General features: G+C 37.6%; 1 protein-coding gene across 5 annotated transcripts in view; it reads left to right on the top strand.

Moving 5' to 3' along the window:
- The window catches only part of ATP11C (ATPase phospholipid transporting 11C), a 207,566-nt gene that overhangs the window by 127,045 nt on the left and 62,886 nt on the right, over nucleotides 1–17,635 (top strand). For all 5 annotated transcript variants that reach the window (XM_032757742.2, XM_058441669.1, XM_058441670.1 and 2 more), the window contains 7 exons: nucleotides 3,104–3,232; nucleotides 5,351–5,454; nucleotides 7,573–7,623; nucleotides 8,952–9,016; nucleotides 9,341–9,422; nucleotides 10,386–10,536; nucleotides 11,153–11,350. In XM_032757742.2, the coding sequence (XP_032613633.1) occupies nucleotides 3,104–3,232; nucleotides 5,351–5,454; nucleotides 7,573–7,623; nucleotides 8,952–9,016; nucleotides 9,341–9,422; nucleotides 10,386–10,536; nucleotides 11,153–11,350 (780 nt within the window). The remainder of the gene's footprint in view (nucleotides 1–3,103; nucleotides 3,233–5,350; nucleotides 5,455–7,572; nucleotides 7,624–8,951; nucleotides 9,017–9,340; nucleotides 9,423–10,385; nucleotides 10,537–11,152; nucleotides 11,351–17,635) is intronic.

The raw sequence follows: 17,635 nt of genomic DNA, 5'->3' as shown, positions 1-17,635 counted from the left end.
GGCCTCCCAGAGTGCTGGTAATATAGATGTGAGCCACCACACCCCACCCATTTAACGTCTTAATCATAGCTATTTTTAAGTCCCTGTTTCATAATTATGAAATCTGGACATTTTGGGTCTGGTTTCATGGACTGCTTTATCTTTCAATGATGGCTCATTTTTTGCTTGTGTTTTTGTGCATCTCATTTTTTAATTGAATTTTGGGCATTGTATGTAAAAGAATGGTATTCACTGAGGTCAGTGGTATGTGTGTTCTGAAATGGGCCTGGCTTCTTCTGTCAGGCCACTAGTGTTGGGAGTTGAGTCAATCTAGTCAAGAGTTGGGCTGGCTTTGGTTTTTGATGTTTTTAATGTGTCACTTAACTTCAAATTCCTTAAGTGGTAGAATGCCGTTACCTTGAGCTTTGTGTGGGGCCTGGTGTGCCGGAGAGTTTTTTATGGTGTTCCTGTTCTACTATCTGCTTTCAGCACATCCTGTACTCCCGAGTCCCAGAGGTTGCCCCTCCCCGCCCCGCGTTCCCTTGCCGTTTCTCCAGTGGTAGACTGCTATTTCTTGTTTGTTACTCAGTGTAAGGCTTTTGGTGGGAACAGAATGGTTTCTTGGTTTTCTCGTTCCAATCACAATATTAAGCAGGCTATATGCACCAAAGCCTCAGGGTAAGACTTTCTCAATACTCCCCCCGCCATAGTAACTGAACTTCTACCTTGTATCAGCACCAGGTTATTGGTATGAATAGGTTTCCTGTTCCATTCCTTGTAGCAGGTCCCATCCCCTGCAGCAGGTCACTTTTGTTTCTACCTCTCCTCTAACAGTAGTGATGTTTCCCTGAGACTGTGCCAGGGAAGGTTTCCTGCCTTTCTCCTAGATGCAGATGACGTTTGCTTAATATGAGAAAGGGGTCCATGATTCTGGCATGGTTTTTTTGTGCCTATCTCTTCACAGCAGTTACCACCTGTATGCCTGTGCCAGTGAGAAAGGTTCTTTTAGGTCTCCTGCCTGTATGCTTTCTCATGAACACTCAGTAGAAGCCTCTAGAGAAGAGCTGGTGAATGGTTGTGGTCTCTTCTTGTCTCTCAGGCTTGTAGAGATTCTGAACTGTCATACTAGCTCACACCCAGTCTTTAAGAATTGGTTAAAAATCTAGTTGTTTTCTTCTTACCCACTTTCATGGTAGCCATCTCTTCCTTCTATGCTTGGTCAGTTATGAAACAGTTCATCTGTCCTGTCTCTCCTCAGAAACACTTGTTACCCTTTGAAATTCAGTTCACTTGGTTGCTTTGCAACCTCAGCTCTCTGATGGACTAAAAAATACATATTTGTTTTTAGATTATCCATTTTTTCCTAATGTTTGTAATGGGAGGTGGTGATGTTCTCTTGTGGCTTTTAAAATGGTAAATAGACCTCTAGAGTTCATTGTCTAACTAGATCATGTTATTCCCTGTCTTTAAAAGTCCTGTACCTATCCTTTTACCTTTAGAGTGAGGCCTAAATCCCTTACGCTGGCCTGCCAAGCCCTTTGTGATCTGACTCATACCCATCTTGTCAGTTTGAGCTTGCACTGCAGATGTAGGGGCCTTTATATTTCATATCTGACTACATCCTAACTGTTGAAAAAAATCTGTCTTTGTGTGTTTTATTTATCAGTGCCTGAGAGTCATCTTCCAACCTCTAATGGGTAGTTCCTTCTTGTAAGATGTGTTAGGATTCTGTTTGTTATCCCCCTTCTGCATATTTAAGCATAAATTGTGGTTTTATGTAGGCAACATAAGTGTTTATGTAAGTGAGGAAGGAACAATCCAACAAAATAAAATATTATTTACAAGTTAGTTCAATTATTGATGCTGTTGATCTTGGCTAGTGATTAAGATTGGCAAAGAAAATAAAATTGTTCCTGAATAGATCTTGAAATCCTCATCTTTATCTGCCGAATCATATTGCAAATAGAAGTCAGGTGTTGCATGTATTACCTAGCATTTCACAGTCAGTGTGTCTAGGTCAGTGTGCCAGATATTGACTCCCTTCTAAAGTGGGTTATCTTCTGCATCCAGCAGCCTCTTCCCTTTACCTGAAGGTGCTGTACAAAAGTATTATTTATAATTTTCAATATGTACCATGGTGTGAAAATCTGGGGAAGCACCAGACTGGAGGATTTCTTTTATCTTTCCAAAAAAATGTTATGACTCTTCATAAATTGGGAGTAAAGTAGTTGCAGGGTGTTAGTAATAATTATAATTAACACCTTTGAAGTGGTTAATATGCGCAAGGCACTTTGCTCAGTACTTTTCTTGTATCATCATTTCATGCTCACATTCATTCTCTGAGGTAGTTGCAGTCATCTAAGACACTTATTTAAGGTCATATAGTTAAGTGGCAGAGCTGGGACAAGAAGTCAGGTTAAAGAGTCCAAACTTTTAATGGTTATGATTTACTTAACCCTACATTATTAAATTATTCATGATTTCTTCTCTCAGGTTTTTCCTCTCCTTGAGCTTTGGGTACTTGCTGATAAGAAATTGTTTCTCATTGCTGTATTAAGTGATTCTCCTGACAGCAGATGAATTCATAGAAAGTGACCTATAGAAAAAAAATTCAAATATTTTGGGAAAAATCAATGCCTCTCTAATTAACTGGGATTTTCTGAGCACTGAAGAAGGACCTGGCACCCAACAACACAGTTGTTATCACATGGCAGGCAAAGTATGTTGAAATATGCATGGTACAGAGTGGGAGTGTGGCTGTTCAGTGTTCATGAAGTGCACAATTTGTGACATGTAGATTTTCTTGATTCATTCATGAAGTGATAATGTCATTGTCTTATCAAACATTCGTGCAAGAAATATCAGAGAGCAAGCGGGTGTCAGAATAATTTATTAAAGGTAAAGGTCAGTGCTAAGGTAATCTGAAAGCATCCTAAGTCCTTCTGACCTTAAAGAGGATTCTGAATATTGAGTAATATTCTTTCATCACCTTTCACATGATGTAGGATGCTGAGATACTCTCAAAGCCCCAGAGCTAATCTCTTGCTAATGTTTTGACTTTTGTATGAGTAAATGAATGCTTTGTTTGGAATTTAAAATATTTATATTTATTTCTCAATTCTAGGTTGGTGATGTAGTAGAAGTACAGGCAGATGAAACCTTTCCCTGTGATCTTATTCTTCTATCATCTTGCACCACTGATGGAACCTGTTATGTCACTACAGCCAGTCTTGATGGGGAATCCAATTGCAAGGTAACAGACTAAACCTTGCCTAAACATTTTGATCTCAGGATAGTTAATCATACAATACTGCCTCCCACCACCCTCTAATCTTTTCTTTTTTCTTATTTTTATTTTTTTCTTAGGTTTTATATTTGAAAACAGCTGTTATATAATTGTTTTTTAACTTCTAAGCAAACACTCATCTTTGGGTAAAAGGGTGGTAATTACATGTGGAAAAACTGAGCCCCAAGTAAAAGCTACCACAATTTTTATAGCAGTGCTTGAATTTAATATTGACACAGCCTTTTAAATATTTAGACTCTTTAAAATGGGAGTAATCATAGGCTTAATCTGTGTAACTATACAAATAACTTCATGTATGCTAACCTTACAATTTGATCTATTTTTTTCTAAAATGTTGTATATTTTCATTAAAAATGTGTATTCTTGGGATGTAAGAAACCCAACCTGGAATAATTCGATTGCTATTTAAAAATAATACTTAGGGCTGGGTGCGGTGGCTCACGCCTGTAATCCTAGCCCTTTGGGAGGCTGAGGCAGACGGATCATTTGAGTTCAGCAGTTTGAAACCAGCCTGGCCAACGTGGTAAAACCCTGTCTCTACTAAAAATACAAAAAAATTAGCCAGGCGTGGCGGTGGGCGCCTGTAATTCCAGCTGCTCGGGAGGCTGAGGCAATAGAATTGCCTGAGCCCGGGAGGTGGAGGTTGCGGTGAGCCAAGATCACGCCACTGCACTCCAGCCTAGGTGACAGGGCAAGACTCCATCTCAAAAAAAAAAAAAAAAATAGGGTGTAGTTTGGAAAATGTTTGCTTTATAAGTAGGTTATAAAGCAACATTTCATGTACATATAACAAATTATAACTCATTTATAATTACAAGTGACTTAAAGTAAATTTGGTCAAATGGGTGTAACTTATTTCCCTCATGCACTTTCTGGCACAGTCGGTCTTCTTGGCCATGGTCCAGAGCTCCACAGGGCATGAAGATGTATCCTCTCTATGCTGCCTTTAAGGAGGGTCACTCATGTGGCTCACCTCTGGGTATGTCCTTGGAGGGCTCCTCTGTTTGTTTATTCCATCTGGAGTTGAAGACTAGGACTCAGTATGTAAAAAAGAACCTTTACCTGTTGGATGACTAATTCTGTATTTCAAAAGCATGGTAATGACCTGCTTTTAACCTGTTCAAAAACAAAGTTATAATTTAGGGAATGTCAAGATATAAATCAAGAAATCTACATAAAGATTTCCTGATAGTGAAAAAGTTGTTTGGAGTAAGAAAACTTTCAGATAGTTTCTTTTTTCAGTTAAGTTGTTCTGATCAAATCAGCTAAAAGTACAGAGGTTTTCAAAATCAGGAGATAGTTTTAAGTATAGTTCAGACATTGCCGTAATGTTTCCCCCAAGATGACAACAACAGCTTTCCCTTCTGCCTAAGTGGTGCGCTCTTTGAGTCTGCTTTAGCCCTTGTTTAATGATTTATAAATGGGTTCATTGGCGCCTGCCTTGAGTTCTGGATGAATCAAGTACATAATATACACTAGTAGAATATTCTAATTATCTGACTAATGCAAGACACGTCATCTCCCTGCCCCTTGTACAAAATGTATCCATATTGGACATTTTCAAGATCATTAATTAAGCTATTTGTGTAATGGAACTATTAATGATTTTTTTCTTGCTGTCGGCAAAATTTTAGCATTTTTATGACCAAAAAGGTTATGTTCAATTCATATGTGTATATCTCCATTGCCATACACTATAGTGAGCAAAATAATAAGTCTCAGTTCTGTAAATAGGAAAAAAAAATATATGAACTTTTTCATGTGGTTTTAGTTAATTATATGCGTGTTGTGAACAGAATTCTCTCAGCTGCCCGTGTCAAGAAGAGCTTTTAGGTTTTTAATTGTCTTTGAAACCCTCTTTGCAGCAGGTTATCTTTCTAATTATTTGTAATATATTTTCATAATAATGCCATAAAACTTATTAGTGGGAAATGTTAATATTTGTTTATTCTGCCAAAGCCTCTTACTAAAACATACTTAATTTGTTCCTGAAATCAGTTGGGTGTATGATTATGAAAAGAAACAGTTTTTTGGGTTTTCACTTTTTCTTCTGCTTTCAACTAGACACATTATGCAGTACGTGATACCATTGCACTGTGTACAGCAGAATCCATCGATACCCTCCGAGCAGCAATTGAATGTGAACAGCCTCAACCTGACCTCTACAAGTAAGAATCACCTGGTTTCATTTTACTTCTGTTTGTTGGCTCTGCTTCTCTTTGCTAATAGTATTGCAAAAGAAACACCCACCACTTACCAGCCTACTCTCATTTGTGTTTTTATGGGCGATTCCTTCCTTCTGGCAGAAAAATGAATCAAATCAGCCTTGTTCACTATCAGCCCAGAATAAATCATTGTGGGCCCAGGTAGCTTATGATTTTTCTTTTATTTTTATGATTTGTAAGCATAGCCATATATCAAAATTTTAGATTATGTTACCCTGTAAGGCTGATCTATCAGACTGATGCAGTAACCAGTTAATTAAATAAAAAACCAAATCCTTTTACATGCCATCTAACATTAAAGAGAGAAGGGGGATATCCTCTTCATGCAATTAGTAGGCTCTATTCTTTCTTAGAATGATCACGATGCACTAAGGATTGCAAATAGGCTATTTCTTGTCCACAGTAAACAGTTAAGGGATGAGTAAAATGGTGTAATTTCCTCTATTTTACTATACTTAGGCTCTCTGGAGTAGGTTTGCTGATTATTAGTCATTGTGCGTTGTCAAAAATTTGGCGTTTGATATCAAGACTGGTTAGTTTGGTTGATTAGAGCATAGTACTAATGAGGGTAGCGTAACAGGTTTTATCCCCACATGGGCTAGTTACTTTTATCCTAGTCTACCGTTGCAGATGGCATCCATTACCCATCTTGTTAATGCACGCTGTTAGTCATAATGAGTGACCAAGTGGTTAGATGTGGTTTACACTAACAACTAGCAGTGGAAAAACAAAGTATTCATTCTACTTCAAGAACAATGACCTCCCTCCTTCTCATCATTTTTTCTTTCCTCTTTCCCTTCCTCTTCCCACCTTGATGATAGGAACTAGGGCCAAAAAGTGTAACAGTTATTCTCTACCTTCAAGGGACTCACTGTGAGCAAAAGAGAAGTAATTAAGCTTATACAAGGTGATAATAGAGGTGAGTGTAAGGTCTATGGAATCACAGAAAAGGGAGTAACTTATTCTGCCTGAACTAGAGAACAATATCTATACCCTTGCATATTTATAGGGAAACGCCCACATTTTTCAGTTGCTGTAAGTATGAAGGAGAATGATAGGACAGGGAAGGTTATTCCTTATTTCCTTAGATGATTGAATTCCTTGCTCTGTGACTTCGGAATACCTTCTACTTCTATCACTCTAGTGGTAAGCACTTGCATCGTAATTGCCTATTTACTTGTCTTTTATAGGGCAAGGAACATTTCTTTTTTGCTTATTAGTACATCTTCAGCACTTAGTATAGCACTGGCACAATTAATACATGATGAATGAATGAGCAAACCTTCATATTTTGTGTATGTGAGTAATAGAATGTATTTATATTTTCTGGGGAAAATGCTGTTTAGAATGCAGATTATAAAACACTCATGTTAACGAGGGATTAGGTATTTTTACCTTATTTTGCAGAAATACAGGTTACCATACACCTATTAAGTGATTGGGTCAAGCTTAGTATTGAGATCAACTACAAGTCACAGGCTGGACATTTCCAAGATGGCATTCAAGTGTTCACTGTCTAAGACTAGTACTATGGTTTAAAGAGTGGTTTCAGGACCGGCAGCAGCAGCATTACTGGGGAACCTGAATCAGAAGCTCAGGGATGGGACCTAGAAATCTGTGGTTTAATAAGCGCTCCAGTGATTCTGATGCACACTCAAGTGTAAGAACTACTGAACTAGTGGTTTTGAAAATTGTATTTTAGCACCAGAAACCTTTCTTCACATGATCCAAGATAGAAGTTACATTATTTATATAACCTTATAAAAGAGAGAGGTGTTGTATGCATGCATGATATTAAACAGAACTTGAAAATCAATTGAGAACCTTTGTTTCTGCTCCTATAATCCCATCATGTTATTTAAAAATTATATGAAAATGTTATACACCTTATCAATTCAACATAACTTTTTTTTCCCCCAGAAATATAATAGGCTTTTGTAGTCATTCACAGTTTTATCTATCTCTGTTTTATTATTTGTATTTTCATTCATTCTCATATTTCTGGTACATGGATTTCACCTGGATGTAGAAAACACATTTGCAATTTTGTTCTTTTTACAGATTTGTTGGGCGAATCAATATCTACAGTAATAGTCTTGAGGCTGTTGCCAGGTAAGTTTGCTGTTTCTTTCATTTGTCCTTTGGTTGGGGGGGTGGAGGGGGGGGTCTACTTTTCTTTTAAATCAACTAAAATAGCCAAATACCTTTATATTATAGAAAGGAATATAGGCCGGGTGCGGTAGCTCACGCCTGTAATCCCAGCACTTTGGGAGGCTGAGGTGGGTGGATCACCTGAGGTCAGGAGTTTGAGGCCAGCCTGGCCAACGGGGTAAAATCCCATCTCTATTAAAAATACAAAATTTAGCTGGGCGTGGTGGCACACACCTGTCATCCCAGCTACTCAGGAGGCTGAGGCAGGAGAATCTCTTGAACCTGGGAGGCAGAGGTCGCAGTGAGCCAAGATTGAGCCATTGCACTCTACCCTGGGCAACAAGAGCAAGACTCCATCTCAAAAAAAAAAAAAAAAAAAAAAAGTAGGAATATAAAGGTGAATAAGCAACTAACCTTGTGATTGGTAGGGTTGTGGTGATAGGGTCTCTATTTTGTGGGGAGGGGGCTGTTAGAAGTAATGCTTATGGTTTCCAAAATAGCAGAGCTCCAGACACTTTGGATGATATTCCCAAACCTGTTCTAGCCATGGTATTTATTATCCTCGGTTGTGAAGTGGCTGACAACATTGGAATTATAACTGGAGAACAGTGGGAGAGTAATTGAGAAAGTAAGCAGTGGGTAAAATGCTGGAAGAACTACCTGGACTTACGTAAAATGAAAGGCTTCATTAAAACGATAATTAAAACTTCAGTAAAATGATAAATTGTATCAGCCTTCATACAATTTATCAAGCACTTCATACAAAAAGGGATGCTTTCTTTCCTCTTCTATCATCATATTAATTACTGCAACTTTTCCACTTGGCCTTTACAGCCACACTCAAAAAGTTAAAGAAATACAGGGTACCCAGTGATCCCCCAAAAGGAGGGTTTATTCTCTCTAAATATGTCAGTGTATTTTTCCCACCTTGACGTTTGCATTCCCAGTTTTTTATCGGTGGCTCTCTGCTTTTGTGTCTTGCGATCTGCTGCTCTGTCCTGTTCTTGTCTTGCTATCCATGATTCATAATCCTTTTATCCCCCCCATGTATTTTTTTTGCCTATGTGTGTTGCTGGCTACTCCCGTACTGTGCTTCCATCTGTGCTGTACCCTCAAGTAACTTCAGAGTGAAGGACCTTTCAGCTTGTCCTGGGGAGTAAGCATATGGTATAAGTAGACAGATACATTCTGAACCTCTTGGAGATAGGTGTGTGTCAGGGCAAAATCTGTCCCCAGAGTTGTTGATGCTATTGGCTTGTTTGGATAAGCTGTGTTCATTTTTTATGTAGGTCTTTGGGACCTGAAAATCTCTTGCTGAAAGGAGCTACGCTAAAAAATACCGAGAAGATATATGGTGAACAATTTTTAAGATATACTTATCAAAAAATATGCTTTGTAAAGGCTGTGAATAAATAGTGCATATTAAAAAGTAAACATGGCAGGTTTGCCATTTAATCTAAACCTATATTTAGGTGTTGGGAATTTATAACATGGTAAACTAAGACAAAATATGACAAATACTATATATAATTAAAATTATCCTATAAATGATATACAACTGGTGAGTGGAAGAGGGCCTAGATTTCCCACTTTTATAGACTTAAAAATTCATAGAGCCAGCTGGGTGAGGAGTTGGTTGACAAGTTCTTAGTTTTCATTATATTCTGTAATTTCTTAGGAGTTGCTGTTTACACTGGAATGGAAACCAAAATGGCTTTGAACTACCAAGGGAAATCTCAGAAACGTTCTGCTGTTGAAAAGTTAGTATGCGCCACAATTTAATTAGTCATTATTGATTAAAATAGTTACTTTCTCAGTAATTCCAAGTAACAAGCATAACAAAAAACAACATCAATTATAATAGCAACTACAATTTTAAGCACTTGTTTATGTACCAGAAACTGTGCTCAATGATTTGTATGTCTGATTTGGTTTAGTCCTCTGAAGAACACTGTGAAGTAATTCATGTTAACCTCTCCACTTTACAGATGAGGAAATGGTCTTGGAGATGGTATGTGACTTACCTAAGCTCACATAGCTATTAAAAGGCAGAGTTTACTTGAACTGTAAATTCATTGCTTTTTGCTAGTGGAGTTAATGGTTTGGAGTCCTTTAGTTGCTATATGCAAGTTGGTTCTATAATATAGATAATGCTCTCCTGGCACCTGTTGAAGCAGTACCTCGTAGATCCTCAAGCCAGGTGCCACTGCCATAGACCTCACCCTATATTTGGCATGGATAACCAGTATATCACTGGCACCCTTTCCATAGCTCCACTTTTAAACTGAAAGAACCTACACCGAGCTTGAGGATTTCACATTGCTACCGTGCCCTCTACCCCAAACATTTAGGATTCAGGGAAATGGAGACAAGATACTCCTTCTATAAGGGTTGAGTAAGTAATGGTGTGTGTATGTGTGCATGTGTGTACGTCTCCTGTCACTTTACAGGAACCTTAATAAGGTGTGTTCAGCTAGTCAGCCATTGCACTTGGGGGAGCATTGGTGGTCAATAAACAGTTCATGGCCAGCTTTTCCATTTTGCCACTTGAAAGTAATGCTGCAGCTATGATAACTAAGGTTAATATACAAAGGCTTGTGCTGTAGTTATGCGTCGTACACAGAAAAAGCTTTAGATGACTCAGTAGTTTAATTCATATCTGGCTGATGTCTTAAGTATTAATAATTAGGTGGTTTTAAAATCCATGCTGTCTTATTTTTCAGATCTATTAATGCTTTCCTGATTGTATATTTATTTATCTTACTGACCAAAGCTGCAGTATGCACTACTCTAAAGTATGTTTGGCAAAGTACCCCATACAATGATGAACCTTGGTATAACCAAAAGACTCAGAAAGAGCGAGAGACCTTGAAGGTAATTTGTTTTCTGCTGAAAATTGAAACTCTATTTTTTGTCACTGAGCCAACCTTTACTGAAATGCTGCTCAGGGAAACAGCACCTTTTGTTAGCTTCTGAATTTTCTCTCGATTACATGGTGGCTCTAAGCCAATAAATATTTAAGAAGATTTAGAGTTTTTTTTCTTTTACTTAAGGCATCTATGCTTGTTTTTAGCTCTTTATATAAGAATTTAAGATGAAACAATTTGGCAAGATGCTTTGGCATTTTAACGTAATAGGAGTATGTGAGATGTCACGATAAAAGCATAATGAATGCTTACATATGAACGTTGATCTCACATTCATATCTTAGGGTGGAGTGAGCAAAGAGAACTTAAAGAAGTGAAAAAGTACTGACAGAAGTAGTATATACTGAAGAATAATGATAAAAATGAGGGTGTTCTTAAATGTTGTTCTCACATACTGTGATAATTTTGACTACAATGATGTAGTGTTATTAGGAAGTTCCATCTTTATAGCAAGAGCAGTGTTTTCAGCATTGAAATAAAGATGAAATTAATTTTTCCTTTATATTATATTGGTCTGATGGAATTATATGTCTAATTAGCATGAACTATCTCTTTTATTTTAGGTTTTAAAAATGTTCACCGACTTCCTATCATTTATGGTTTTATTCAACTTTATCATTCCTGTCTCCATGTACGTCACAGTAGAAATGCAGAAATTCTTGGGCTCCTTCTTCATCTCATGGGATAAGGACTTTTATGATGAAGAAATTAATGAAGGAGCCCTGGTTAACACATCAGACCTTAATGAAGAACTTGGTCAGGTTAGAGCATTGTTTTACTTAAAATAGTTTGTCAACGTAGTGAAGATATCTTTTTGTGTAGTCTGGATTACCAATATATGTGACGATGTCACATTTGGAAAAGTGATTCAGAGAAAATTCTTTAATGCAGGCATGTAATGAAGGTAAGCAGTGTTTTCATAGTTACAGCATCAGTTCTTTTGCTGGCATTTTTGAGAAGGACACAATTTATGCATTAAATTTGAACGTTACTGAAATTCTCCTTGGAACTGGGTGATGTTACATTATTAGCTATTGCTTTGGAACAGGAAACAGACAGTCTTCATCACCATCTATAACCATTTGTGGATAGAATATGGGGTAGCAAATATGGCTCTTTTATAAGTGTATTTTGTTCCATAAGCAAAATTGACCAGAATTGTCCTATTGACATTTTCTTGGTACATTTCTGATCAGGTAGAATATAGACCTAACAAGCAGAGTTATTTATTCCAGTATAAGAATTTCAGTGAAGGGAAAACGTGAGGGCATGCACTCCTCAAAATGCATTCTTCTTTATATACCAGTGTAACCCAGACTGTGACCCCATTCTAACCCAGGTGCATTTATTTTCCAATGCAACACAGTCTGGCTGTAATTCTTCAAGTGATGATTTCTTAGGTGCTTTTCTTATTAGTATCGAGAAAGTTCTCCCCTTTTTTTGATTTTACTCTGTGTCATGTAATGATCTTTGTGAGCTGAAGGAATTTTTGGGCTTGCATTTTATTCTCATGACATTTAGAATGTCAAGACTGTGGAAATGTCATTTTTGTGACTGGGAGTTCCAAATTCAATTAATGAAACTGTGTGGCTGGAGCAGGGCCTCACACTTGTTTAAATGGGGCTGATTTGCATTCTCACCTCAGAACTCTTACTTCCTGGCTTTAAGCCTCTCCACAGTCCCTGCTTTCTGTTTCTACTCTTGATATAGTCTTTGCCTAGATCAAAGTACCCAGATGACAACTGCAGTTGAAAGGTAGAAAGGACTCCCCAGATACCATTTTGTTTAGACTTGACTTCAGGACACCGGTATCTGAAACCATGGAGTCTACATCCTGTGTAGATACCAAGGCACTAAGAATAGGACAAAAACTGAATGGACAAATGGCTTTTCCTTTGGATATTGTTCTCACAAGGTTATTTTGTTGGCAATGTGGGCTGCCATACCTGACCATTGTCTTTTAGGCCAGAAGTTTTCATCCAGGGTTAGAGCTATCTGAGTAGAACTGCTCTAATCTCAATAAAAGGCATCAATTTGCAGAGTGCATGAGAAAAAATTTTGACTATATAAGCCACCTTTAGTGAACCTTTCCCTGACAGTTAATTTAGTGGTTCATTCTAGATGCTGAGCAAATCTGCCTGTTCTGGATTTAGTGCCTGGCTGTATGTGTTAACCTACCCAAGGTTGAGCATGACTAGCTTGGGGCTAGCCTCAACTACTATTACAAATAGAATAGCCATCATTCCGAATATGACACTTAATGTTCACTAAAAACAGTTAAGATGCCTGGGTCAGGTTCCATTTGATGAGACTCTTAACCTCTTTCAGATCTTCATTTCAGCAGATTCCATATTACCTATGGGAATGCAGTCTTCTTATCATCTAGACTATGTTAATACTGCAGAAAGTAAAGTAGAGCTTTGGGTAATGATCTAGTAAATTTGATGAGTGAAAATAAGCTACAGTCTTCCTTTTAGTCACCACTCCTTTCTCCCACCAAACCTTGCATTTCTAGCTGTGGTTGTCATTTAGTCAAATCACTAAGTTAATAACCAGACCATCACTTCAATTAATACAGTGTATAAGCAACTTGCCATTGTTATCAGTTTGCATGTATAGAAACGACCTAAATGAAAGTGCAAAGAAGTCTTGAAATAGTTTCTTAGGCCTTTTAGTATTCAGTAAACCAGTACACACAAAATTAAGTGTAACCTGTTTTTTCTTTGAGTCAAATTTAAGATCTATGTAACTTTTTATGTTACTAAAGGCAATGTCATTTAATTCCTGTTCATACCATTGCAAGCATTTGCTTAACCTCTTTTAATGTGACCCACACTGGGATTAAAAATAGAAAGATATGTTTAGAACAGTGCTTGACATGAGAAACAAAAGGAAGTAGACTGCTCAGTTCAGTTGGAAAATAATGCAGTCTTTTATGATTAGACATCAATCTTTTAGACAACCAAATGATTGTAATCCATATTGAAAAACCTGTGGGGCTACTCTTCTTTGTGTCGCCTTCCCATCTTGTGGCTCTGCCTAATGGTGGAACTTTATAATGTAAGTATATATTCTGATTCCAATAATTCAAGCCAGTAGCTGTTATTCACCTTTTACTGTCTGGGATGTGTGTGTGTGCTAGGTATTATTATGAAGTAAACAAGAAACCCTCAAATTTTTAAAAATATCACTGGGGAGACACACACATCAGACCTAAGTATAGCAATGTGATCATAATCAATCAGAAAAAATATGGGGCAGTGCAAAGAACCTGGTGCTCTTTGATTTTGGTCAAGTCAACATCAGTGACAGTCACCATATATATAGCACCTTTTAGGTTATAGATCATTATTATTGAGCTTTATTTTTTAATCTCTACATTCTTGTGCAGCAGGTATCGTTAAGGTTAATATTTGAAGTTCATAGAGATAAAGACATTTTCCTAAGGTCACAAAGTTAGTAGGTGATGGAGCCAAGATGGAGTCCAAGTGTTCCATTAAGTTGAACCATATGGTAATTTTTGATCTACAAAATAGATGATTTCACATGTTCAACATATACTTCAGAGCCTTTTCTACCCTACAGCAGTTGTCTCACTAAGAGATAGGAAAAGAAAATCTTTTTTCTTTTTTTTAGAAATTATAGTTTATTCAATGAAATACTAATTAATCCATAAAGGTTATTATGTAAATCTATATTCTTGATATGGAAATACATATATATATATATGTGTGTGAGAAAAATAGATTACATAGCGAACATAATGAGATTACATTTTTGTTCAAGTGGTAAATACACATTTACCACTCAAAATATTAACATGATTGTTTCTGTATGATGGGATTAATATGTGTTTCAGGGAAAACTCCCAAAATGTGTTTTTACTGTGCTCTCACAGCAGACAACACAGAGACTTCTGTGTCCAAATGTGGGAGGGAGCAGTTTCTCTCACCAACAAACAGTGAACAACAACTGGGTGTCCTCTAGTTCAATTCTGTCTACCTGGAGATAACATCAGATCCCACAGGGTGAGGGCCCAGTCCCCAAGGCTGCCCCACGACTCCTAGACACCAGTCGCAAGTCTGGGCCTCCGGAACTTCTGATCGACCGGCTTTAAGTTGGGCTACCCACAATCCCCTCTTTGGGTTTGATTAACTTGCTAGAGCAGCAGACAGAAGTCAGGAAAACACTTACTTATGTTCACCAGTTTCATATAAAGGATATTGCAAAGGACACAGATGAAGAGACATGTGGGACGATATATAGGGGAAGGGGTGTTGAGCTTCCATACCTTCCTTGGGCGCACCAGCCTCCAGGAACCCCTACATGTTAGTTATCCTTAAGACCCTGTTTTTCTTTCATTATTCTCACATAGCCACTCAACACTTTTGACACAAGGTATGTGAAGTTTTTTCCTGACACACCAAGCAAGCAGTTCTCCAGCAAACACCAGCTGGGTATCCTCCAATTCACTTTTGATGCTGCCTACCTGGAGATAGTGTATCGTGTCAGATCTCACAGGTTGAGGGCTCAGTCCCATAAGACTGCCCCCCACTTCAGATGCCAGTTGCTAGTTCAGGTTGTGACTTATGCTTCTGATTGACCAGCTATAAAATGGGGTCCAGTAGTTTACTAGACCCCCTCCTTGGATTTGATTAGTTTACTAGAGCAGGTCATAAAACTCAGGGAAACAGTCATGTTTACTGGTTCATTATAAAAGGATATGACAAAGGATACAGATAAAGAGATGGGTGAAGTATGGGGGAAGGGGCGTGGAGCTTCCATGACCTTTCCGGGCATCCTTCAAGAAATTTCATGTGTTCAGCTATCCAGAAGCTCTGTGAACCCAGTTTTTTGGGGAGTTTATGGAAGCTTCATTATGTGGGGATGATTGATTAAATCATTGGCCATTGGCGTTAAGCTTAACCTTCAGCCCCTCTTTCCTCCTTCCCGAGGTCAGGTGTGGGGCTGAAATCCCAACCCTGTAATCATGCCTTGGTCTTTCCAGTGACCTGCACTCATCCTGAAGCTATCTAGGGGCCCCGAACCACTTGTCATCTCATTAGCATACAAAAACACTGTTATCACTCTGGAGATACTAAGGCTTTAGGAGCTTTATGTCAGGAAACAGGAAGGAAGATAAAACATATATTTATCAAATATATTTTACAATATCACGCAAATGATGGCTTTGAGCTTACTGATATAGAGGAGTCTTTTTGGCAAGCTTGAAGAAGAGAGGCTGCTTGAGAGTCAGAGTAAAGCAGCAGCCTCCCCCTTCATTCCTTTCTCTCTGTTAAATATGAGAATAGTTAAATTAATTACAGTCAATCTACTCCTCTTCTTTTTCTGAGTATAGATCATATATTAGGGCGGTGGTTCTGTAAATATGATCCTGGGACCAGCAGCATCAACACTACCTGAGAACTTAGAAGTATAAATTATCTGGTCCTACCTCTGACCGACTGATTCAGAAACTCTGGTGATAGAGCAGTGATCTGAGTTTTAACAAGACCTCCAAGTACATGTGATGCATTCTACAGTTTGATAATTACTGCATTTGGGTATAATTTATAGGCATATACCTGTGAGATTCAACGTATCCAGATTCATACTGCCCAAACTGTTTGATATAGGTGAATAAATTGTACTTTATATTTTAAAGTTACCATCTTCGACACTAACAGAAGAGATTCTAATGCTCATCCAAGTGCAGGAGGTGAAATAACCCAGGACACCCTTCAGGGAAAAATGAAGGTTAATAATTTTGATCAGAAAAAAGCCCCAAAGAATTTCATTTAAACTGGAAGAATCTGCATGATACACAAGTAATACCACTTGGATTAATTTAAAGAGAGAGTTCAAACTTGGCTGGCTTAACAGGAAAAAAAAAAAAAAAGATTGGAATGCTATATTTGTGCCAGTGCTGCTACCGTGAAAAGCTTTGAAAAATAATTAGAAAGCAACTACTGCTGTAGTTCATCTCTTTCTCCCTTACATAATAAAAACCTTAATCTTGTGCTTATGCTTGTTCCTATCAGCCCATAATTTTAACTATTTAAGCATAAATTGCCAAAATGAGGATAAAATTGTGGGTTTCCAAAAGCCAGATGTTAAAAATAGAAGAGAGAAAAACCGAGATAAAATAGAAATGCTCAAAATGATTTATCTTAGTGGCAAATTTATTTCTTGGCTTATATTTTCCATTATTTATGAAAATATACTTGTGTTATACTTTATCTGCTTTTTTTCTAAATTTGGAAACTTGAGTATTTTCAAAATATGTATAGTAAAAAGAAAGAAATTTCAGTTATGGTTTTGATCACTACTGACCTATACTGTATCTTCTAATTAGGTAACTGTTAATGTTGTTATTAATTCTTATGTATATTATATGATGTGGTGCATTTTATTTTAATTCGGTATTTTTATAGAAAATTTTACTTTTAAAAGGGGAAAAAAACCTTCGTCAGTTTCTGTTTTATTTTGTTACATCCCATTTAATTTATTGGGAAAAAATTTTTAATGGGTAATGTACATACTAGCCCACAAAGTGTAAGAGTGTGTATGTGTGCGTGTGTGTGTGTGTGTGAGAGAGAGAGAGAGAGAGAAATAAGTGGTCAGTATAGTCTTACTTCCCACTTGAAAAATTGACTTATGTAACTTCTTTACATCAAACAGGTTAACTGGCTGGGCATGGTGGCTCATGCCTATAATCCCAACACTTTGGGAGGCCAAGGCTTGAGCCCAAGAGTATGGGACCAGCCTGGGCAACATAGTGAGATGCTGTCTCTACTAAAGTTACAAAATAATTAGCCTGGTGTGGTGGTGCGTGCCTGTGGTCCCAGATACTTGGGAGGCTGAGGTGGGAGGATTGCTTGAGCTGAGAAGTTTGAGGTTACAGTGAGCTATAATGGCTACTGCATTCCAGCCTGAGTGACAAAGTGAGACCCTGTCTTAAAAAAAAAAAAAAAAAAAAATTAACTTACATGAGAAGCATTCTTAGTTTGATAAAATAGTCACTTTTTTTTTTTTTTTTTTTTTTT

Source organism: Hylobates moloch, unplaced genomic scaffold (genome assembly GCF_009828535.3).
Source record: "Hylobates moloch isolate HMO894 unplaced genomic scaffold, HMol_V3 SCAFFOLD_7, whole genome shotgun sequence".
Lineage (NCBI taxonomy): Eukaryota > Metazoa > Chordata > Mammalia > Primates > Hylobatidae > Hylobates > Hylobates moloch.
The sequence above is the reverse complement of the archived record's forward strand: the minus strand, read 5'-3'. Positions and strand labels throughout refer to the sequence as shown.